Raw genomic sequence first — 25,568 nt, 5'->3', positions numbered from 1 at the left:
AGTGAATACCAGAGTTCACCGCCAAAAAGGCTACTTGGCATTACAATTGTTTTATACAGCTTAGCACCGGTCAATGGGTTGATTCCAGTACCAAATAAGTTGCAGTTAAGCAAAGCAAAACATTGACCACGTAGCTTGTGAACAATCTCATTGACATCTGGACAGCCTGGTTTGAACTTATTCAAAAAGATACCGACATGTTTACAATGAATAGATTCAGGGAGTGCTTCGCTGCCGAGACTCCATCTGCGTGTTATCTTTGAAAAGACACTTTTGCTTTCATTAAAAACAATTACGGTAGATTTTGATGCGTTGTAACTAAATCGCCACTTACAACTGTAACTGTAGCAGATGTCCATGAGACAGTCCAAGCCATGTTTACAAAAAGACAGAAGGGTAATATCATCTGCTTGAGTTGGACAAGTAACATTTACACCATGTATAAGTAAAGAGTACTGTGAAGCACATAACTCATCCAGTAAATCATTAATAAAAACTGTATACAGCCAGGGAGAAATAATGCTTCCCTGACGCGTACCTTGGCATATCTTAAACCAGTTAGAAATAAAACCTTGGTGCAATACTGCGCTGTACATATTTGAGTATAATGAAACAATGATATTGATATACTTTGAATTTAGACCTAAACTGTGAAGTTTGAAAAATAGGCCGTTATGCCAAACACAGTCAAATGCTTTGGCAGCATCAAGAAAACATGTAAAAAGTTTACTGTTATTATCACACGCATATGTGATAGATTCATGGACTAGAAATGACGTGAAAGTACTACTTACATTCTTTTGAAATCCATTCTGTAAGGGGTTAGGTATAAACAAGTTTGTATCCTCAAGTCTGATAAGTAATAATTTCTCAAAGACTTTCAGAATCACTGGCAACAGAGAGATAGCACGATAACTATTGGGGTCACTCTTTGGCTTGTTATGACCTTTGTATAGTGTACAGATCAGACCCTTTGTTAGTACAGGAGGAACATACTCCAATCTTAAAAAAGCATTAAAAAGAACATACAAACAGTTGTACACAGTGTCGTGGGCATAGAGTAAATGCTCGTACACAATTTGATCGTGCCCAGCTGCTTTACCTTGTGGTAAACTTTTATAGACCTTTTTAACGTCATAGAAATTTCAACAAAACATTCATTGTTTACTATATGATTGGACAGAATATTGGCAACAGATGTATTGATTTGGTCTTCAAAATTAGCATCAAAGTCATTACGAGACGACTGGGAATATATGTCTTCAAAATATTCACCCCAATGTATGGCTAGAAGAGCAGGGTCTCTAATGACCCTCCCGCTATAGTTCATTCCAGCGCCAACAGCACCCGAGGATGACTTACAGCGACTTTTGATGAGAGACCAAACGATTTTTGATTTACATCCGCACATTTCTCAAAGGTATTCCTTACAATAGGAAAAGCTCTCTCACTACGGAAAGTTTGTGAAATCTGGGCAAGGCAATTAACGGCTGTTAGTGTAACCTGTCCCGCATAAAGTGACCCAGATGAAATAAGATATAAAATAATGGGTTTAAATATTAAACATACGATTCATCATAAAAGAGATGACTTTAAAAGATCGTTTACTAATAATTCATTACTCATAACATCACACCAAAAATCTTTTTAAGATGCTAAATAATTGTATAACATAACTTTCCACAAAAAATCATCATCATAGATCTATATTTCTTCGGGTCAAAAGGTAGGACGCTTTACAACATGTAGTCATTCTCGCTTTGTTTAAAGGGTGCAAAAATTGTGTGTTATGTATGTATTAAAAATATCTTATCTCACCAGGTTGCTAAATGTGACGGTAGTACGTATGTCATTGCAGGGTAACATTTATCGTGCTATATTTTGAACCGACCCGTAAAGTATAGCTATACTATGATTGTTTGATATATTACAGTACGTGTAGACACTCACATAGTCACACTGAAACTGTTATCATAGATAAAGAGATCTCGGCTATAAAATGCAGTTTGAGACGGTCCCTTCTATTTAGCTCTGCACCATGGCGGCGAGGGGAAGAGTGACGGTGAACGCCGACTTGGCCAAAGAAAGAACAAGTGCTACATTCGATGTGGAAAACCTGACACACTTTATTGATGGCGGTGTGGCGGCCACAAAAAGGAAGAGATATCTTCGTGAGTTTTATTTACTTAATCAACCTGTCATATTACCTGTCGCCGTCTTTAGCTCATTGGGGTCAAAATGTAAGACACTTGATAAAGTATAGACAACCAGTTGCGTTCAAGCTTATTTTGTTTTCTCTGATTAAATCATCTAATATAATTAAATAGTTGACACTTTGCTTGTTTAAATATTGTTTGTATAGCAATAGTCATAGATCGAAAAAGAAATGTATTTAAGTAGTGCAATGTACACAAATGCGGCCAAGTGTAAGTTGTTTGAAACGAACTTCATGACTTGATTTTAAAAATATACATGTGTTTTAATTACACGATAGCAATAATTTACAACAGTAATAGTTATAAACGGCATTAAAAATAAAGACAACATAGAGATAAAGCCAGAGGGATGCAAAACAAACATCAAATAAAGAAATAAATATTAACTAGGCCTAAACATGTGATAAGAAACTATTATGATAGAAATATAATGTGTGCCCAGTTGGAATTTGAACCAAACTTAAACAACCCGCACCTAGCCGTCAGCAATGTTATAAATCGCCATTTCTATGTAACTAAGAGTATCATTTTAAAGAAACATTCAAGTGTTATATACTACCTGTACTTAAACAAGTGTTATATACTACCTGTACTTAAGCAAGTGTTATATACTCCCTGTACTTAAACAAGTGTTATATACTACCTGTACTTAAACAAGTGTTATATACTACCTGTACTTCAACAAGTGTTATATACTACCTGTACTGAAATTGAATATTGACTCGCTCGTAATCAACATGGAAATTGACGGCCAACACAACCAATGCTCTGACTATACATGACTATACACTATTTGCAGAAATCTTGATTGGCTGAGTAGTATAACCGGGACGACACATAGGTCTACATGTGTGACTGTACATGTATTCATTTTAATGCTGTACATGGTATCTGTTGTAGATGTAATATACTGTATACAAGGACACTTTCGCTCCAGTTTGATGTTTGTTGGTTAACTCTCCTCCCTTTTTTCTGTATTTTTCCATATGTTTCGGAAACAGATATTTTTTATTCATCTGAACTTAAATACCACCTATGATTCCGATACCGACAATATTGTCATTTGGTGCGTTTTTTTTTTTTTTTTGCCTGTTGCATCAGCGTTTTAATTATTTTGAATCTTTGGTCGGAAAGTAGTTTACTCTGTTTTTTAGTCAGTATTATCGAATAAGACATGCTCCTGTTTTATAGACGAGGTATAGCAATGACATTTATAAAATCAAATATTACCATGATGTTCTTGACACAGTTTACAGAAGAAGACAGTCATATTGCAGGTTTAAGGACTGTCTTACTATCTAAAAAGACGGCCTAACTGTATGTCTCCAGGTCATTGAGGTACATAGCACCACAGTGTTGCATCCATGAAAAGACATAGAGGACTGGAACCAAGTATATCACATACAGGTGTATTGTAATGTTGTATCGGGTCTAGTATTTGAAAATACTCCCACAGGTTACTATAGGGTTACTATATAACCCTTTTATAACTAACCAAACCTGTTCCCCTGTAATAACATTAGTTGTGTTTAATACTGTATACCTGATGTAGAGCTAAATTATTTCCACTTTATTTTATTGATTTCAGCACAAAAATAAACTTTTTGTTTTGTTTTAAAACAAATAGTGTTTTGTAGTGATTCCCCTGACAGTTACACATAACTCTGTTGTAGAGGACCTGGCCATCAACGATCCCGAGCTCAAGAACAGTAAACCATGGGCGGTAATGACACGGAAGGAACAATACGAGACCGCCTTGAGGAAACACATATATATGGCCAAGCGTCTAGAGGAGATGGGAATAACAGACGAAAGAGATAAATTAAACTACAAAGAGTGGGTATCACTTAAAGATCCCTGTCCCACTACAATGGCGTTACTCTTATACGAAGCAACCACCCCTTTATTTCCGTTTGGATCTGTAGCACATTTGGGCTAGTACACTTCCGTTCATCAGGTAGCCCAATCGGCTACACCGGAAGTATAACAATCTGAAGTCCAGGGTTCTACTTTCGGTATATCCATCTTTATAATTATCCATAAAAGTCCCGCAAGGTATTTTTTCAGAAACTATTTATAACAGTTAAAGTCTTGCTGGAAAACAATTTCCAATACGTAGTGTTTGGCAGTGGTACGAAGACCCTTAAGCGGGGCTAACCACGAGAGTAGTCCGATAGGCGTCCATCTCAGCATGTTCCTATTAACTGTATTTATAGGGCTGGGGCTAACCACGAGAGTAGTACTATAGACGTCCATCTCAGCATGTTCCTATTAACTGTATTTATAGGGCTGGGGCTAACCATGAGAGTAGTCCAATAGGTGTCCATCTCAGCATGTTCCTATTGACTGTATGTATAGGGCTGGGGCTAACCACGAGAGTAGTCCGATAGGCGTCCATCTCAGCATGTTCCTATTAACTGTACCTATAGGGCTGGGACTAATCACGAGAGTAGTCCGATAGGTGTCCATCTCAGCATGTTCCTATTAACTGTAAATATAAGGCTGGGGCTAACCACGAGAGTAGTCCGATAGGCGTCCATCTCAGCATGTTCCTATTAACTGTATGTATAGGGCTGGGGCTAACCACGAGAGTAGTCAGATAGGCGTCCATCTCAGCATGTTCCTATTAACTATATGTATAGGTCTGGGGCTAACCACGAGAGTAGTCCGATAGGTGTCCATCTCAGCATGTTCCTATTAACTGTAAATATAAGGCTGGGGCTAACCACGAGAGTAATCCGATAGGCGTCCATCTCAGCATGTTCCTATTAACTATATGTATAGGGCTGGGCCTAACCACGAGAGTAGTCAGATAGGCGTCCATCTCAGCATGTTCCTATTAACTGTACCTATAGGGCTGGGACTAATCACGAGAGTAGTCCGATAGGTGTCCATCTCAGCATGTTCCTATTAACTGTACCTATAGGGCTGGGACTAATCACGAGAGTAGTCCGATAGGTGTCCATCTCAGCATGTTCCTATTAACTGTGTGTATAGGGCTGGGGCTAACCACGAGAGTAGTCCGGTAGGCGTCCATCTCAGCATGTTCCTATTAACTGTATGTATAGGGCTGGGGCTAACCACGAGAGTAGTACTATAGACGTCCATTAATTTTTAGCATGTTCCTATTAACTGTATGTATAGGGCTGGGGCTAACCACGAGGGTAGTACTATAGACGTCCATTAATTTTTAGCATGTTCCTATTAACTGTAACTATAGGGCTGGGGCTAACCACGAGAGTAGTCCGATAGGTGTCCATCTCAGCATGTTCCTATTAACTGTAACTATAGGGCTGGGGCTAACCACGAGAGTAGTCCGGTAGGCGTCCATCTCAGCATGTTCCTATTAACTGTATTTATAGGGCTGGGGCTAACCACGAGAGTAGTCCGATAGGCGTCCATCTTAGCATGTTCCTCCCCACGCTCCGGAAACAGGGAACAGAGGACCAAAGGAAGCGTTACCTCCCTCTGGCTGAGAAGCTGGCTATAATCGGAACGTACGCCCAGACGGAGCTCGGTCATGGTATGTATGTCACTAAAGGAAGCATATAATTACATTCTATGACTTGTGAAGTCAAAAACACAGATGTTGAACATTGGAAAATAATGGTTAAGTTAAAGTTCTCTATAAATGTTAGAATCCAAATGATTAGTAAACAAGCTAAATTGTAAGCTCATTGGAACACACTATTCTATTTAGGTCCTATAAATAGCAGCAAAGTGATTACAATTTCGATGTAATACTAAAGCAAACAGTCACAACATAAATTTTCAAAATAGCACAGGTTTAGGAGGAATCTTCGCTATGATGGAATATGAAAGCCTCACGATACATAAGCAACTAGGCGTCTATTACGCCATACCACCAAATCTCACCATAGACAAACGATTGTGAGATTATCGGAAGATCTTTTAAATGAAATGTCAGTTTTAAATGGTAGTTTCCTATGCTGAAACGTATTTCTAAATCAGAGGATAACTGACCAATGTCGGTTCAAATCTAACATTTGTTTACATGTTAACCTCATTATTTTGATATCTAGGAACTTTTGTCCGAGGATTGGAAACGACTGCAACCTATGACGCGAAGACACGAGAGTTCGTACTGAACTCGCCGACACTGACATCAATGAAGTACTGGCCAGGACACCGTACGTAGTTTAGTGTAGACCATCCTCGATATCCAGTGGTACACTCACTTTCACTCTCTACACCCCTGGAATATGTCGTAGCAAAATTGAAGACACGCGGCCAGCTATTTGATTGGTGTCAGGTAAAAAAAAACCTGACCAATCACAAGGCGGATACTTGTCCTTTGAAGATTACAATGGAGCCATGCCCGACTTCAAAGCCTGTCACTTTTTGATGTACATCAAAGGACCAAACTAGTCTTCCCGTCTCATCCACATGGTGCTTGCTGCACATTGAGCCTTCGATTTTGCTATGACACGTGTGTAGAGAACGAAAGTGAGCGTACCCCTAGATTATCGAGGATGAGTATAGACATACTGTCCTTACCACGTGACACATATATGTATAATTCCTAATTGATTAACAATAAATAATAAGCCTACGGTTGTGATAGGAATGAAACATATAAACAATTAAAGTAGAGCTAAATAACAAGTAACAAAAGAATTGTCTCGGGTCAAAAAGACAGTTGATTTGATTTCTATGATGTTTCAGTGGGTAAAACCGTCAACTTTTGTATCGTGATGGCCCAGCTTTACACCAATGGGAAATGCTACGGGATGCATACATTCCTGTTACCCCTCAGGGACCTAAGTACACATCAAAGTCTGCCAGGTAAGTTACCTTAAAATGTATTGATAAACTCATATTTATCTTCTTTTTAAAAAACAAACGGTAAAGACGAACAAATGTTTCACAGCATTAACACAAAAATGACAAATTCAGAAGTCAATATCGAAAATAATAAGCGAAAAGAAACAATTTCAAACAAAATATCATAAAATTTAAAAACTTAAGAAGGATACCTGTAGTTGTCACGTTTAGACTTAGAAAAGGTTTGTGTAGTTAAGACGACTTATAGAGCACAGAATGTGTCTGGTCTTTTTTTCCGATTTATCTTTTTAGTAAACCCAACGTCTTGTTAAGAATCATTAAGTATGATAAAGATAATGAATTACGTTATGGTAAAACAACCTAGGATACTACGTCCGTACGTATATGTCAACATGTATATGGAGAAATATATAATGATGATAGGGAAAAAATGGGAAAATACTACAATTGTCAAGGGCTTTCCTACTGGACTCAACCCCTTTCCTATCATTCAGCATACAGTAGCGGAAACATTAAATGATTACGTGTAATACATTGACGCTAGACTAATTCACTGTTTTGATTAAAAGCAACAACGTTAAATAAACAAATAAGAAACAACTCAAATAAACAAAGATTAAGAAAACAAACAGAAACACACTAAAAAAGAAAAACTGCGTCAGGTTGTAGACAATACTGTAATTATTTTCTTTGAAAACAGAAGTACTATTTGGCAATAATAAGCTACGTTAGAAAACTTCATTTCTATCTCTTATTATCATTATTATTTGAGAACCACTTGAACATTACAAGACTGACATCGAAGACGATACAATATCGCCTACATTATTGTTGATATCTATTCTGTAACTAATCAGAATGAGGCGTTAGGGAAGAGTGACATTTAACAGCACGTGACACCGTTCTTCTCTTGCTCCTGTTACTCAGCAATACTCACTATTCTCATAGTTATGTAACAGGAAAGAGAATAGTGTGCTCCCACCGGGATCGAACCCTCGGACGCTCTACTACTGCGCTAAAGGGAAAATCCCTCTAGCTCGAAGCTAGAAGGCGACCTTTATCCTATGTACAATTAAAACCTGCCACACTACTTCCCCCTTATTAAATGTGTTCGCCCTCGAACTCCACATCCCATATTCCAACTCCCTGTCCCCACAGAGAGGGCCACCGACAACATTTGTATCAGGTTCCTAGTCGGACGCTCTACCACAGAGCTAAAGATTCCCTTTAGCTCGAAGCTAGAAGGCGACCGTAATTCTATGTACAATTAATATCTGGCACAGTTATCACATTTCCGATGTACAACCCTTATATAAACTTACCAACCAAAATTAGTTTATAATCCAATTGCAATAAAATTTATTACAAGAGAATGTTTTTCTTTCCGGAAACTGTTCGGGTCTTTACGTCATAATTTTATAGTAATCAAGGGAACCAATCGTTTCGTGACATTAAATTCAAATTGTGACGAAAACCCCTGAATGGCTCCAGATTAATGTCCATCGCTTGTAGGACCTATTACATTTCAATGTTCCCTGAAAAGTTGACTGTTCCATCAGTTGGTAAATCAGTTTGCTAAAAATGTATGTCGAACCGAGGGTTCACGTTCAAGTTAAAGTTCTTTATTGCTTTAAGTCGGTTGATTTATCAGTTATAACATACTGTAACAACATACAATATGATACACAGACACAGTTGAGAGTGAACTCTAACCAGAATTCAGCTCAGATCTCCTCTTGTTTGCTTGTATTAAATACTTGCCAATATTTATAATGTCCGCTAAATTCTCACAATTAAGTAGTTGAATTAATTTATACATGCTTGTATATCTTACATATTAATAATTAATAATTAGTTTCAACCTTATATCAATATAACAATGACATATTAAAATGAAATGAACCTCACCCTCGACATCATTCAGGTCACATACTGTACACAATCTGTTTCTTCTTTCAGTTCTGTCATATCTGCCACACTCAATATTTAACTTATGTGCAGACATTCGAATTTAACATATTTGTTTTAAATAATTTATATTTACAGGTTTTGATAAATAATATTGGTGACCAAACTTACACACATATTGATACAATGCTCCTTTTTCAAGACATCCTTGTCTGAATATGTCACAAATACGTTCTTTTATAATATGAAAAATGTTATTATTTAAACTGGAAGATTCCCACACATTTCCAAGACCAATTCTATATAATTATTGTTTTACACTCATTAACCAAATGTCATTATTACAAAGCATATCATCATAGCATGACCTTAGAATACAATTTCCTACATTTCTCAGTTTTATCCAATATTTTAGTATACGTAGTTTTCTTACTTTTTGCATTGGCTATCTTCCCCGTTCATAATATACAATAGCATTACTAGTTTTATTATGGAATACTAATATTTGTTTGCAGAATCTCGAATGCATTTTTTTTCAATATCTGGTTTTCATTCATTCATTCATTCTTTAATTCCTCTTTAAAGAGATACAAATAATAAATGCAAAACATAGGAGTGAAAAAATAGATATTAAGCACAGTTTTGGTTAAAGATTCATCGCGTATGCGATCGAGTCACGATGTACGTTTTACATCCTGTCGTCTGTTGATAGGTAATTATGTGACGCAGCACTCAAGAAACGAGCTGCCATCATCCGAAACAGTTTGTCCTCCTCTACGTTCGGGTGTTTACGTCCAAATAAAACTTGTACGAATGCTTCTTCTGTAATATTGTCCATAGTCAGGAATGTTTCTATGCCACATATATCTAGTAATTCCGTTGTGAAAATGTCTCTTGTTGAGTGAGTGACGTCATACTGAGTTACGTAATGGTGAATAAGGTCAGTCCGAGTTTTCCCACGTTAACTACAATTTTGTTGTTCGGTTTGCGTAAGTAATCAATTTTGAAACAAATCGAACACATGCTAAGTCTGCTGTAGTATCTGGTAGGGTCCATAGTATATGCGGATATATTTGAGTATGGACGAGTCTGAAACGGTCAAACTGGCGGTCGTTATTCATTCTTTCACGCCACAGTCTAGTTTCTACCCTTCTGATGGCGTGATTTATGCACAATGCACATGCTTTTTTGGAGGGAAAATCGGTTCGAGTAGTCACATAAAGTGAGAGTAAGTCCATTAGGTCGTACTTTTTCAGTATTTCACAAACGTCCGGTATGAAACCTTTTTGACGAGAAGTATTCTTATGAAGATAGGAATATAATCGTGTTAAAAACACTTTCTTGGCAAGCGTTTCATTTAGGAGTTTGATAAGTCTGTGAAGGAACTGTAGTTTCCGTCGATCTATTTCAGCGGTCATACGAAATAGACCATTCATACTCTCCGCTATGTCCGAGCGAGTGCGTGTTGGAAAGTCTAGAATTTTGTTTGCCGCAAGATGTTGATAACGAGAGAGTTTATCATTGTCGCTTTGTCTCATCGTACTCAATGTTTCGCATCCATAGAGGATAGTCGGTAGTATAACCTTTTTGTAAAGACTGACGAGCGTTAGAGGATTTAGGTTCTTGTTGTTTGAGCTGACGCCAATAATAGAGAATAGTGAAGCGCGTCCCTTTTTACATATTTTTTCATTTTTTTAGAGCATGTCAGATCATTGGATATCGGTATTCCGAGGTGTTCGTGACTTTCTTTAGTTTCCAAGTCTATCCCACCAAGTCTCCAATGGAAACTATTAACATCAAATCGGCCAACAAACATCATTGTACATGATTTAGTAGTGCTGAAGGCAAAATTCCGCCGAGTCGAAAAAGTTTGACAATTATCAAGGAGTTGCTGAAAAGAACGTGGTGATAGGGCTAACAGTGTTATATAATCGGCGAGGGTAGGGTTTCCAGTGTAATGCATATAGCGGTGCGCCAAAGTTCTATTCGGAGAGAGCATTCTGCGCCATGGAAGCCCCAAACTTCTGATCCATAACTTAAAATATTATTTACTTAAGTATCAAAAACAGATAATTGAGTTTATATTAAATTATTTTTTCTTACAAACATTTAATAATGTAAACAATGCTTTTCTCCCCTGGTCTGCAGCTTGCTTTTGAATTTGTCTAAATTTCTAAATTTGCCGTTTAAATTCAATAGCACACCAAGGTAATTGAATTGGTCAACAATATCCTTCGTAAAACCATATTTCATTTCCCCTTAATATCCCTCCTGTTCTAGACACGACAATTTTAGTTTTTCCAGTATTTACAGACAAATCCCATTTTTTGGTATAATTTGCAAGAGAGTCTAACATTGTTTGCAAACCCTCTGGTGTTTCAGATATAATCCCCATATCGTCTGCATACACAAATAAAAAATATTGATATCTTGTATTTAAATAGATGGATAGATTCTAACAAAAGAGGTAATAATATTTTCCCTGAAATAATCCATTTTCAATATATATAAGATCTTACATGAGTTTCCATTTCATATGAGATTGATGAAACGAGTATAAGAATTTTTCAATATAGCAAGCCTCTGGTGTTCACATGTTACTAGCTGTTTCTTTAAAAGCTTAACATCTGTAGCGTTTTTTCAGGCTTGCCGTTCAATTGTTCGTAAAATGCACTTATAGCATTTGCAATTTTTCAAATTCAATGTTCTTTTCTTTAGTCTCTCTCGTGTCGTTTTTCAGTACTGAAACATTTTTCAATGTTGTCAAATTTAGATACTTGCTCTTCAATCCAATCTAATCTCAAGTCCATCTTTCCAACGAGACCTAAAAGTTGATTGAGAGCGCTCTCTATCGTTGGTGGAGTATTAACACTGTCAGTGTTCGGTTTTGGTGGGTCCTCCGACATCATGATATGGTAATCAGAAATAAAGTATATAGAAAGAAAACAATCAGAAAGATTTAATACTATTGCCTTCGCTATTTTGAACATAAATGTAAAGATTGAAATACGTCTTTAAGCATTTTGGATGGGATGCAACACAGCTCGATTGAAACATATTCAATAATATGCGGAAGTTGGAATGCATACCGTCAAAACTGTTCGAAAAGATGCATATCAATCCAAAAATAGCGGTTTGTTTGAAGTTGTTTGTCTTTCTATAGGAATCGAGTTGGGCGATATTGGTCCTAAGTTTGGATACGGGTCTAATGATAACGGATATCTAATCCTTAACAACGTACGGATACCCAGGGAGAACATGTTGATGAGATACGCTCAGGTAATTATTTTGTTTATATTATTTATTCAATTTTCATTTTTTATAAACAACACATTCACAACCAAAGCAACATGCATACATTACGTTGATTACGATTCCCCTCACAATGGACACCTCTTTACAAGGGACTAATTATGCACACACACACATACACACCCACACAGGGGAATGGGAGTGGGATTGTGAACCTCAGACATCAGATGTGTTCGTTATGATATAATAATAATTGTTCATGTTATTTTATAGGAGAAGCCATTTTTCCACTTTATTATGTAATTCTATTTTATTTTTGCAGTTTTTATACTTAATTATCAAGAATTAGTACATTTTTCGTTTTGTAATGTGAGGCTTCGGTTTTCGCTAAATATTCAAACCCTACATCAAACATCAAATAAAAATTAATTCATGCAGAATCAAAACTTGTCTGTAGTCTTCTCACTAGGGATCCTTTTCTTACCGACATAAAAAAATCCCAGGTGAATTATATGTGAAAAAGATACACGGTGGAAGTTTATCTGTATTTACATGGCTTCGTTCAAAATCCCTTTAAAATAAAAAAAATATATATATTTATAAATGAAACATATATATTTCAATTTCCTTGAATCAGTGCATATTTTCATCGTTTCTGGAAAAGACTAGACAAATGTTTAGCTGACTCATAGAGCCTGTTAAATATTATAAAATCTTGGGCATTCTTTATAGTTAAATTTTAAAAAAAAGTAGACAAACACGTTGTAAATGCACAGTTAAAGATTTATTTAATTTTTACGTAAACTAAACAATTGCGCTAAAAAAAAGCTGCGTTGTAATTTTGCATTCTGAAGTGTGAAAAGTAGTTCCGTCATCAGTTGTTTTTCTTTTTAGGTATATACGATATATACCAAAATAAATATTATGCGGAGATAGGCAAAATAAATTATTCATTAATAAGGTACTTGAAGATAAGACCTACGTGAAGCCAGCCAAAAAGATATTTTAAATGTATGCTATTTGCTGATTTATATAATAAACATTTGTACATTAATAAGGTGCTTGAAAAAAGGACCAACGTGAAGCCAGCTAATGAGATATTTTAAATGTATGCTATTTGCTGATGTATCAATCTAATTAAAATTATATCTTCACATCGCTCCCGTTTACTGATATGTCGCGTTGAAGATCTAACAACATCCCGTAGAGGGTCTCGTCAGAGGTCAACATGAATGCATTATCGTATTTATAACAAGCCAATCAAAACGCGACATAACTCTTTCTTTCAACCAATCAGAAAGCAGGACCTGTAGCATTTAATGCAGACACCTCGTAGCCCAAAATCCACTTTTTCGTCTGGTCCAGTGATAGTTTGAATATTGCGAAGCCTGTCATTGGTTAATTTTAGTTTCAGGTTGTTAAACTTTTGAACGACAACATCACCAGAAGAGGAAGTCTCTCTTATTTCAAAGCAAAATCCACAAATTGTACAAACGTTGTCTTGTAGATAGACACGGCGTGGTGTCATGGGCGCCGCCATTTTCGATGCTCATTTGACACCTCTCGGTCTTTTATCATAGCAAGTGTGTTCCGAAATCATTACATCATCACTTACAGAAATGCGTAAGCTGTCATCTGATTGGTTAACGCAAAGGTCGCCTGAACATGACCCTCTACGGGATGTTGTTAGATCTTCAACGCGACATATCAGTAAACGGGAGCGATGTGAAGATATAATATTAATTAGATTGCTGATGTATATAATATACATTTGTACATTAATAAGGTACTTATAAATAGGACCTACGTGAAGCCAGCTAATGAGATATTTTAAATGTATGCCATTTGCTGATGTATATAATATACATTTGTACATTAATAAGGTACTTGAAGATGGGAGCTACGTGAAGCCAGCCAACGCCAAGATATCCTACGGCACGATGACGCTGATCCGCGTTGGGATAGTGACGAATGTGTCACGTTGTCTAGCTCAATCATGCGTCATCGCAGTCAGATATAGCGCTGTCCGGCGACAAACGGAAGTGTCACCCGGGTAACGTACTCCTTAAATCATGAAACTGTCTGCTTCCGGTTTTTTTTTATGCGGAATCAAATGTTCTTTTATTTTTTCATTGTGTGTTCATATATAAACCTTATCAATTTTACAAAAGTTATGAAACAAGCAACAAGCTTAAGCAACAAATCAACAACACCGTATTTTCAAATTTCTGAAATATTTAGTCGAAAGGTTTGTACATGTATGTTAAGGTTAAACTGTAATATTATAACCGGTCATCACTGTATAAAATAATAACGGATATATTTCATCAAAAACGTTGTTGGCGTTCAAACCAGTATTCTAATTGCAAAAAATACCCATATCTTTACTTGAAACTTTTCAAAATATTATTTGGAATGACCTGCAATGCAGTTTAAATATTAGTGTATGCTTCCCACATATACGTTAATAATATGGATCACATATCCATATTGACTGTAGAATAAATATGTTTTTATCAAAAATTAATATTTAGCTCAAAACGAATTGGCAAAAAAATGGCCTGAAGAAAGAAATAATAAGTTATTTTTAGTTCAACCTAATGTAGGTTCATGTGCAAAAGGTAGAGCAGACCCGCAGAGAAGAAGTTGTCTCCTCGAGACCACGTTTTTATGTACTCAGTTTTTTGTGAATGTCTATTTTTACACTGTTCTCTGGCCCTAAGTGACTTAATTTGTCGATGGGCAGTAAAACAATACAAAATACAAATATTTAGCTCAAATTACATAGAGCAGTCATGATCTCAGCAAGGTTTGCAGGTAAACGGTGGTATACACAATTCTATGATTATATAAAAATAATTATGGCTTTTCTTTATGATTAAATGTAAAAGGCAACCAAAACTTTTTATTCCATAGACAATTAATATTTTTTCATTTCTGATAAATCGCAATAATTCTAAACAACAAAATAACCAATCAGAATTTATCATTACAATACCGAGCCAAATAGTGTCGTCATTTTCGTGATGTTTATTTTAGATACGATATATCTGAAACAGACTCCCATTGGGAGAATAGCCAAAATTAAATTATCATAATGAAGAATTAGGAAAATTGGGAAGTTATTAATGAAATTCATATCCTTAATTCTCAGTGCATTATTTTGACTGTTTTGTATAAGCTTGTAGGTCTATATGGGATCATCCTCGATACTCCATGGGTTATGTTCACTTTCGCTCTGTGAATCCCTGTAATATGTCATAGCAAAACTGAAGGCACGCGACTAGCTATTTGATTAGTGTCAGGTATAAAAATCAAACAAATCGCTATGCTGATATCAGTTCCCTGAAAATTGTAGATGGGAGACACTCGACTTAAAAGCCGGTCAGTTTTACCGTTACGCGACCGACAGATTCTTTTGGTGTCTATCAAAGGATAAACAGTCTTCTTGTCTCATCCGAAATGTGACGCACACTGAGCCATCGGTGTAGATATGACATAGTCCAGGAGTGCAGAGAGCAAAAGTGATCTTAACCCTTGGGGTATGGCGGATGCTTTCGGATCGTCGGTTTTTAGTAAAAGGTCCCGAAAAATACTCTATTTAAAGATTTTGTCCATAAGATCTCGTCTTTTTTTACCAGGGGCCCTGAGGCCCAGATTCTTGACTACCAGACCCAACAACACAAGTTGTTCCCCCTGATATCCACAGCGTTCGCCATCTACCTGACCGGGATAGAAGTGTATAGGATATACAACGGGGTCAACAACAATGTGGAGCAAGGCAACCTCGACCAGATCGGCGAGGTAGGTATTGTTAAAAAAGAGGGTAGAAAAACAACTATTCATAGACGGATTGAAATAAATAAATATGTTTACCATACACCGTAACAATGTTTTATCATACATTTTGATGCTTACATTCACACATGCAAATAATTCTATATATCAACTATGTAAACAATATATATGGATTATAATCGTTAGTTTGACATTATTGAATACAGCATCATATGGCTTCACCAAATAGCGATGAACAAAAATACAGAAATCGTTATTTTCATTTTGAGATATTTGTCTCATCAAATGAATGGATTCTCTATTAGTAATTTTAACATATCAATATTGTATAAATGATATTTAAATATTTTAAAGTTTCCCTTTGAAAACAATTAACGTTTTATTATTGTTTCTTAATGTCCACATTTCAAGACTTCTTATCATTTCTCCCCGCTTATTCAAGATAACCTGCATACCATTTTCCCATCCCGATTGAAATGTATTTCATTTTTTAAGGATTACAAAAGCGAAAATTCGTTTGGTTATACATGTGTATGATAGAATCTATTTCCTGAAAAAGTTCATCCTAGCAACCACAAATGATGCTACGTCACGATGTGACTAACCACTTAAAGTCAGGCGGTTTGATCACCTGATATTTCCCTGAAGTCATTATTTGATAGCAATATTAGACTTCATTTTTTCCATCGGAAACCATTCGTTAATTTGTCGATATATGTAAAAGATATCTTTAAAATTACATTTAGAGGACATGAAAAACAGAGATGCAATGTGATACAAGCACTCATGAGTTTTCTCTCACTTCAACTTTTTCTGACCAACTTTGGCAGTATTTATTCTGCAGAGAGCATTCTGGCTGGTCATAATTAGATTCCAACTTTCCAATGGTTAATGTCATCATTTGAAAAAATTATTAATAACTTCTAAATTTGCAATAAAAATAGATGTTTCTCATTCCCAGCTACATGGATTGTCGGCCGGTCTGAAGGCGTTTACTAGCTCCAGCTGTTGTCTGGGTATAGAGGTGTGTCGGCTAGCATGTGGCGGACACGGGTACTCACAAGCCAGTGGTCTGCCTAAGATCTACGTAAATGCTATACCAAACTGTACATACGAGGGAGAAAACACGGTTCTGTATCTACAGACTGCCAGGTATATATGGAGCACAACATGACACGGTACCACATGTGGTAGACAATATTTATGTGTACCACTTGTGGTAGACAATACGTAGGGTACCACATGTGGTAGACAATATGTATATGTACCACTTGTGGTAGACAATACGTAGGGTACCACATGTGGTAGACAGTAGGTATGGGGACCACATATGATAATAATGTAAAGAGCATTATTTTGCTTTTATTCGGGGTTTTTTTGGCCTTTAATTTCTCTCGACTCGTATTTATGCATTCCTATCCGATTTTGTTCTGTCTTTTTTTAACTTCACTTTTGAGTATTGACATATTTTTAAATATAGTTATGCATTACATATTATATGCAAGGCTGATTTTATTGGCAGCGTGTTCAAACATCAGTACATCTTTACAGTGAGAGTGAATTTGTTAGATGATTTGTCTTAACTATGATACAAATCTGTTTGGAGTGTTCAATTTATGTTTGAAACTATGGTCAACGTGAATGTTTCAAAATAAAACCCTCCTTTGCAAACCTCCGAAGAGATGAAAACGCGAAGAAGCTGCTCGGAATCTTTTCGATTCCCTTCAAGTTCGTGTTCGGCTACATCATTCCGTCGGTATTGTAATTTGATCTGATATTGAGCTATGAAATTAAGCAGAGGCTAAATAAGGATAAGAAATAGGAATTGCTAAATTCGTTTTATTAGTCCCCACCCCCGTATTACCAGATACAAATAGGACTATATATGTTTCCTCTCCTCCGTCCGGCCATCAGCACATTGCGCCATTTTGTCCGGGGTATGTCTACAATTGCATAGTGTATGTGAGAATCTCTTGGTATGGAGGAGTGACCGATACTTAATGCAGGTCAAATATCTTTTTACAGATACCTTATGAAATGTTTCACCAAAGTCCAGATGGGAGAGAAACTTCCAGGATTCGTGTCTTACCTGGGGACTGACCTGTCCATCAAGTCAACGATTAAATCGGACGTGTCCCTCGAGAGTCTTTTGCTGGCATACGAACACCGTGCGGCGAGGTAAACATCAGCGTCCCCTGCGATACTTTGGAATTTATCTTAGCTCTGTGTTTCAATGTTGTGATATATTGTGTCCTTAAGTGCTGATGGTGTGGTATTGTTTTTCATTGTGTGTTGACTGTATGAGATAATGTTTTCATTGTTTGTAGTTCTGTGGTATGTTTTGTCCAGGCGTGTTAACTGTGTGGTTAATTTTGTCCTTGTATATTTAGTCTGTTTTATATTTTGTCCTTGTATATTGAGTCTGTTTTCTATTTTGTCCTTGTATGTTGACTCTGTTTCATATTTTGTCCTTGTATGTTGACTCTGTTTTACATTTTGTCCTTGTATGTTGATTCTGTTTTACATTTTGTCCTTGTATGTTGACTCTGTTTTATATTTTGTCCTTGTATGTGGACTTTGTTTTATATTTTGTCCTTGGATATTGAGTCTGTTTTCTATTTTGTCCTTGTATGTTGACTCTGTTTCATATTTTGTCCTTGTATGTTGACTCTGTTTTATATTTTGTCATTGTTTGTGGACTTTGTTTTATATTTTGTCCTTGTATGTGGACTTTGTTTTATATTTTGTCCTTGTATATTGAGTCTGTTTTCTATTTTGTCCTTGTATGTTGACTCTGTTTCATATTTTGTCCTTGTATGTGGACTTTGTTTTATATTTTGTCCTTGTATGTTGCCTCTGTTTTATATTTTGTCCATGTATGTGGACTTTGTTTTATATTTTGTCCTTGTATGTTGAGTCTGTTTTCTATTTTGTCCTTGTATGTTGACTCTGTTTTATATTTTGTCCTTGTATATTGACTCTGTTTTATATTTTGTCATTGTATGTTGACTTTGTTTTATATTTTGTCATTGCATGTGGACTTTGTTTCATATTTTGTCCTTGTATTTGAATTTGTTTTATATTTTGTCATTGTATGTTGACTGTTTTATATTTTGTCCTAGTATGTGGACTTTGTTTTCTATTTTGTCCTTGTATATTGAGTCTGTTTTCTATTTTGTCCTTGTGTGTTGACTATGTGGTATATGTTCACCATATGAGTAAACGTTGCAGTAAATAATTTGTCTAACATCAAGCATTATGATTTATCACATTCCGCGAAAGTGACGAAAAGATTAATCTCTTGTTATCTTCGATTTGATTCCAAGTTAAATAAATACCTCTCGCTCAACTTTTAAAGGTGCTGCAAAACATATTAGCAAACTTGTTAATAAGGAGTATAGCCATTTGAACCTTTCAACACTTTTGATTCCTGTGACCTTTCTTTCTTGTTTGTCAAAGTCATTTATGTCATGGAATTGATTTCGTTTAAGAAAAATGTTTACATTAGACTGTTGACGAACGCTGTGCTATGATATATGCTCACAGATGCTACGTGCTAGGTGGACTAAAATATCCTACAGCAACAACTCACAAAAGATAGATTACGTTTTGTATAATATATATATTCTCAGGATGGTGAAAGCAGCGGCCATGAATATCCAGGGACTTGTCCAGGAGGGCTTCACCCAGCAGGAGGCATGGAACAAATCCACACAACAACTAGTGTGGGCGACTATGGTATGAAACGTTGTCCTGCTGTTAAGAGTTTTGTGACCACGATAACTGCCTTTCGTTGATTTTGTGTGTATTCATGACATGTTTATTTACGTCCCGGTTTCCCTTTGTAACATTGCCATTGGTGTGCCGATTTATTATGATTTCGTTCTCATCTATGGTATATAACTATTATACTCATCAGTTGTGTTATTATAATTATCTACACCTGCTCTGTTATGATTTCATTTTAAAGATTTTGCATCACCATTAAGTGACAAAAAACATTGTTGGTCCTCGTGATTTGACATATTTGCAATCGTACGTTAATATTTCTTGAACGGTACGGAAAGTTGTCTCTTATCATTAGCACCTATCATACAAAATAGCAAGGCCAGGATTTGCTCAGATTATCTTAAGCCGCTATACTTCCACGTCAGCGATGTAACGACACTTTTCATTGGCTATTCATCATCTATTTTCCCAACAAACCATGTTAATGCAACGCTCTTCTAAAGGCCACCCTTGAAATGCAAACGCAGTCAAGTGAACCTGGTGTGACGTTGTAGAGTAAGGGAATAATCCTGCCGGTACATGTTCAATCTTTTCCATTCACACCCTTGATAAACTGGCTGCAGAATGGAAATTTGCTAAAACATCCCGAAATTATGACATAGTATATAAGCTGTGCGCAGTTGTTTTTGATGAAATGTAAACCAGGCGTCACAAGACAATATTTTACCAGCAGAAACGAACTTATTTGAATAATTGGGTGATCTAGGTCACGTTTTATCACCGGCAACGAAGTAAACACGAAAGTATCGCTAACTGCATGCTGGGACAGTAGTTAACACGGGCCTTCTTAAAAATGTTCTCGTCCTCGTTACATTTTTCCCATAGTTAACGCACATATGTTGATCATTTCAATAATGATCAAAGATTTGTCGTTTATTCAACAGGCGCATTGTCATACTTACGTTGTGAAAACGTTCACGGCGAGGATAACCGGGAGTAACCTTGACGACCAGACTAAGAAAGTGATGACGGCACTGTGTAAGCTGTACGGAGTCCACGGCATGGTAGAGAATCTTGGCGATTTTATTCAGGTGATTATTTGATGAAATGTTTTCCTGACGATAAGTTATAGTCTGGTACATAATTATAAACGTAAATGATTGAGAGATGACGTTTGTAAACAGAAAAAGGAAAATGTGTTATATGAAACATTTGTCACTATTACCGAATCAAGAATTCGTTCATTTCCTTATACCAATAAAACAAAAGTAGAAAGCAGTATATATTTATGTATGTACAATTGTATATGTTTTTACGTATTATTTTCTGCTGCTAGTCATTGTGTTGTTGTTGAAGCACGAAGTTTATCAAGTAAATTTGAAAAGAAACTTTCATTTTAACTTTGCACAATGGTAAATCGATATACATAGACATGCCGTTGCGCTGGAGGGATTGATTTAATATGTTAATACGATCAATCTAGAGCATAAAAAGTTATAATCATGTCTTGTTAAATGCTAATAAATCCTAAAAGAGTTGTTTCTGAACTGGACAAACGACACAAATGAATATTGATGTTATTCAGGATGGCTTCATGAACGCAAGTCAGGTGGACACTGTGACCCGGAAGTTGATGTACCTACTGGCGGAGATCCGACCTAACGCTGTTGCCTTAGTGGATGCGTTCGATTACCCTGACCAAGTCCTGGACTCCTGTCTCGGGCGTTACGATGGCGACGTGTACAAGGCGTTGTATGAATATGCAAAAGCGTCGCCTCTCAATAATAAAGATGTGAGTATACATACTCTTTAAATGTAAATAAAATGTTATTGGCTATTTACTTTTAGCAGTAAATTTATGTTCCATGTCAATATTGTGATGAAAACATTTAACGGTATAATAAATGATAATGTTAATGCGATTTGAATAAATACCAATCTAATTTTCCAATAATAATAACAATATACTATATATAGTATCCGATATATGGACATCACGTGGTTCGATATCAGAGCAAGTTTAGGCCCTTTTGTCATTTCTAATTTAACTTATCTTTAAAAATAATCAGTAATAAAATTGAATGACACGTTATTTTTGTTAATTGACAGGTGCTAGACTCGTTCAATACCTACCTGCGTCCGTTACAAGGAAATACTGGCACGAGTTCCTTGGCAAAGCTCTAAAATAAACGTACTAGGTCAGAAGGCAGCTGATAATTCAATGCAGCACTGCTCCTAGTTCAAAAGGAAGAATGTGTATGCCCATATACAACGTTGAGTTAGTTTGATACACAGTAATCTGACGTCAACAGGCTTATATGATAATTTTAAAAAATAGCTGTTTATGTTATCAGCTCTGGACTATATATCTACCGGGGAAAAAACTGGGTCGCCATAGACATCTAAATATATTGTAAAGAAAACCGTTCAAACAATAAGTTTCAGGACATTGAAATTAAGGAATAACACTGCGACTTTTATTGAGATAGCTGGTGAACTAAGGACGTAGTCGTTGCATTAATAGAAAATATTGCGGCTATTATGGAGGTGACTTTGTGGGTTAAGGAGGTAGCTGGGGAGGATTCACAAACCAGATAATAGTACCGTATATTACAACATTGAGTTCACGAAGTGTTATTTTCATGCACTGTTGAATTTACGGCTAAAATAACAATTATTTAAAATGACTCGGTAGACAGTAACTAAGTTGAGGGCATAAAATCATTGACAGTTTGTGTCCAGATCAAGGATATTTAAATTTCCAAGCAACAGCAATTATAATTATAATACCCAGGTATTTTAAAAACAGTGTACATAATCTAATACAAATGGCAATGTGTTGTATCAAAACTATTCTATCAAAGTTACAAATATACTTCGTTTTGGCTCATTTAACGAATAAAAGGATGGAATTTTAAGAGAAATTGAAAGTGATGAGTGACAGACATTTTATATACAATTTATAATCGTCATGTTAATTCTTACCTACATATAAATGATGTAAGGTGACACCATCCTAATTATCTAATTCTATTCCGGAAAATATTACCCCTTTAATGAAATTATTCAATACTTTGATGGTACTCAAGACAAAACATTTGAACACGATACACTCGAAAGTGACATAGTAGGGAATGTCATAACACAATAAAGCATTAAAATAATCGACTTAAATTGAATTTACTTAAAACGACATTATACTATCTCTATGATATCCTAAAGTTGTTTATCTGTTTTGATGAACAGGTTCTTGTGTCAGTTAAATGTAGTGTAATTCCGTCACGAAACACATCATAATTGAAGATAAGACTGTTGCCGATGGCACTAATAACTAGTTACATAGTATAATATAGTCCTGGGGGTATAGTTCTAATATTGATATACAATGGTATTGTGTTGTCTACGAAAACCGGTGTCTATTTAGCTCAATAGGGTTTATCATTTGATATATATATATTAGTGCAATAGGCAATTGCCTTTAATTGGATGGCATATTTTCATATATTAATGGATGATAGTCCATTATACGTTCACAAGTTTTATACCAGTTCAATATGTTAATGGCTGGGATAGCATTGTTTAACTATCGGTATAAGAGTGTAAATATTAATGGTTGGTAATCGGTGTGGTATGTTAATAAATGATATACCAGAGTAGTATGGTAATGTTGGTATATCATTACAATGTGTTAATTTCTAATCATTAAGTCTCTGTAAAAATGCATATCAATGCAAAAGTGTGATACGGGTGATATATCTGATCAATGTTTCATGTAATTTGAATTTTTCTCAAATTGTATTATCGTTTATGCTAATTGTTATACACCCGTGTTATGTATTTTGTGCACAGGTAATAATGCCCACTGTGACGTCAGAATAAAGATAATAGACAGTCATGGAATCGCGAGTCAAATGGAAGACAATAGGCCTGGAGCAAAATGTGATGTTAAAGATGAAGAGAGAAACGTTTTTCGCGAATATCTGCATGCGTTCTTGGTAATGAGAAAAATGACCTTAAATTGTAGCAACAGATACATTTGAACTGTTACGTGATCGATCGATAAAGGTTTTGTTAATTTATATTTTATTTAGAAAAAAAATATTGGTTAATATGAAATATATTTTTATCACATAATCGGCCTGTTATCCAGTGAATTCGCCCGTGTAATATTTTTACAAATATGTCACTAGTGTAATATACCCTGGAGCGTTGTTCATTGGCTGTGCAAGTCAGAACTCGATTGTGACGTCATAGTAGGGACATTGACCTGATGTCATAAATTGTGAATGGCGCAACAAAATGGTAGTCTCCGTTTGATTAAGCCCTCTACATTTTGGCTTTAAAACCTGTCAAAATATAAGTTTTCTGTGTTATGTGATAAAAAGTATCTTAAATTTGTTTTCATTTCATACACTTATGTATGAGCTTTTATGAAACTCGTCTCGAAGTTTTGATTTTTGCTCGCCAAGGCTCGCAGAAATATAAACTTCTAAGACTTGTTTCATAAAATCTCATATGAAATGAAAACTCATTTAAGATCTTATATATATGTATTCCTCTTTTTCATGGTTTAGCGGTGCTATACGAGTGTCTGTGATTGCCATATCTCTTATGTTCTCTACTTTTATAGATGAAAAAGAAAACCAAATAAATGGAGCGAATATTATATTCTGATATGACTGTTACTTGTGATGCATTTGTAATGCTATTTATATAGCAAGTCATATTTTTATGGCTGATTTCGAAATAAACAAATAACAAGCACACGTCATTTGTTTTGAAAAACCAAAGAGAGTACAAAAATGTCAACAAAAGCATAATTCGAACTCAAAATCGATAAAACAAAATACAAACAAAGGCCAGATTTACATGGAGACCATTGGAAAACACAAGGAGTATGAGACCAGGTGTTCCGGAAGGGTAAGCGTTTCTGCTTCATCGACGACACCCGTAAATGATAACAAAACCACAAGACACTCTAATGAGCATAATAAAAAAACGACCTTCATATTATACAAAGAAGTAGCACATTTTCTATTATATCATGATGACGATTGTATCACTTATCCAGTCTTATTTAAGATTAACTTGTACTCTGTTAAATTCATAAATAAATTGATATTTACGTCATCCCTCAGTAGTTATGACGGAATAAGATTTTCAACTTTTGGGCCCCTAGCATCAGCGATGAGTCCCAGAAGGACGAAACAGCTGTTTGATGCAGTGTAACTCATGTTTGGCTTACTGCTATCTTTTACTAACTATGAAAGGTACAATGACATGTGTGTGTGCCTGTGTTACGTTCATCCGTCATCATCCTGCATCTTTGGAAGTTTGTCCTTCAGCGATCGACATATAACACTGCTGGTCAAGCTGGAAGTAAAACTCGAGGAAAATGCTTAAAGTTTGTAGTGTCCTTAATTCAAGCTCAGAATGGTAAATACGATTGATATATATGTTTTATTTACGTATACTCTGGCAAAGGTGTTTTGGAAAAAAAATACATGTTATTGGGAAAGGTTTCGAATTTGATTAAATCATTATTTTTGTTCAAAGTTCAAACCAGGTTTTGCAGAAGAAATTAAGAACATATTACAATCAGGCATTGCGGTAAACATGTCATCACTACTAATTGTGAGTTTCAATTACAGTAAGTACCTCTTCATGTCAAATCCTTGCAGAAGCCTATCTTATTATATACTAGTCTACTAAAACTTACCATAATCGCAGCCTCAAATAGTCTGACAGGTCGCCTGTTTATGGTCAGCTATCGACTGCTCTATAAAACATGGGGGATATGTCGCCAAAATCTGACGACAGCGACTGTGAGAGTTTTACATGTTTGTCAGAGAAAATAAT

The 25,568-nt window shown here is 35.8% G+C and overlaps 1 protein-coding gene across 1 annotated transcript; it reads left to right on the top strand.

The window, feature by feature from the left end:
- The first annotated feature begins 1,929 nt into the window (after positions 1-1,929).
- On the top strand, positions 1,930-23,845 carry LOC110458024 (peroxisomal acyl-coenzyme A oxidase 1-like). The gene is made up of 14 exons (XM_021509567.1): positions 1,930-2,171; positions 3,890-4,052; positions 5,579-5,739; positions 6,260-6,367; positions 6,903-7,022; positions 12,094-12,209; positions 14,066-14,235; positions 15,824-15,986; positions 16,942-17,132; positions 18,006-18,158; positions 19,613-19,718; positions 20,654-20,800; positions 21,295-21,501; positions 21,819-23,845. The coding sequence occupies exons 1-14, from the start codon at positions 2,039-2,041 to the stop codon at positions 21,891-21,893; spliced, it is 2,013 nt and encodes a 670-aa protein (XP_021365242.1). The 5' UTR covers positions 1,930-2,038; the 3' UTR covers positions 21,894-23,845.
- The last annotated feature ends 1,723 nt before the right edge of the window (positions 23,846-25,568 follow it).

The sequence above is a fragment of the Mizuhopecten yessoensis genome, unplaced genomic scaffold, assembly GCF_002113885.1.
Source record: "Mizuhopecten yessoensis strain PY_sf001 unplaced genomic scaffold, ASM211388v2 scaffold9399, whole genome shotgun sequence".
NCBI lineage: Eukaryota > Metazoa > Mollusca > Bivalvia > Pectinida > Pectinidae > Mizuhopecten > Mizuhopecten yessoensis.
Note: the sequence above shows the minus strand (reverse complement) of the source record. Positions and strands in the feature narration are given on the sequence as shown.

What these genes read in the sequence shown, in the direction of transcription:
- LOC110458024 (XM_021509567.1), top strand. Translation starts at nt 2,039, where the DNA reads ATGGCGGCGAGGGGAAGAGTGACGGTGAACGCCGACTTGGCCAAAGAA. An exon ending in TACACATCAAAGTCTGCCAG is followed by an intron (nt 7,023 to 12,093) that starts GTAAGTTACCTT and finishes GTCTTTCTATAG; the next exon opens with GAATCGAGTTGGGCGATATT. An exon ending in CTGTATCTACAGACTGCCAG is followed by an intron (nt 17,133 to 18,005) that starts GTATATATGGAG and finishes ATCTTTTTACAG; the next exon opens with ATACCTTATGAAATGTTTCA.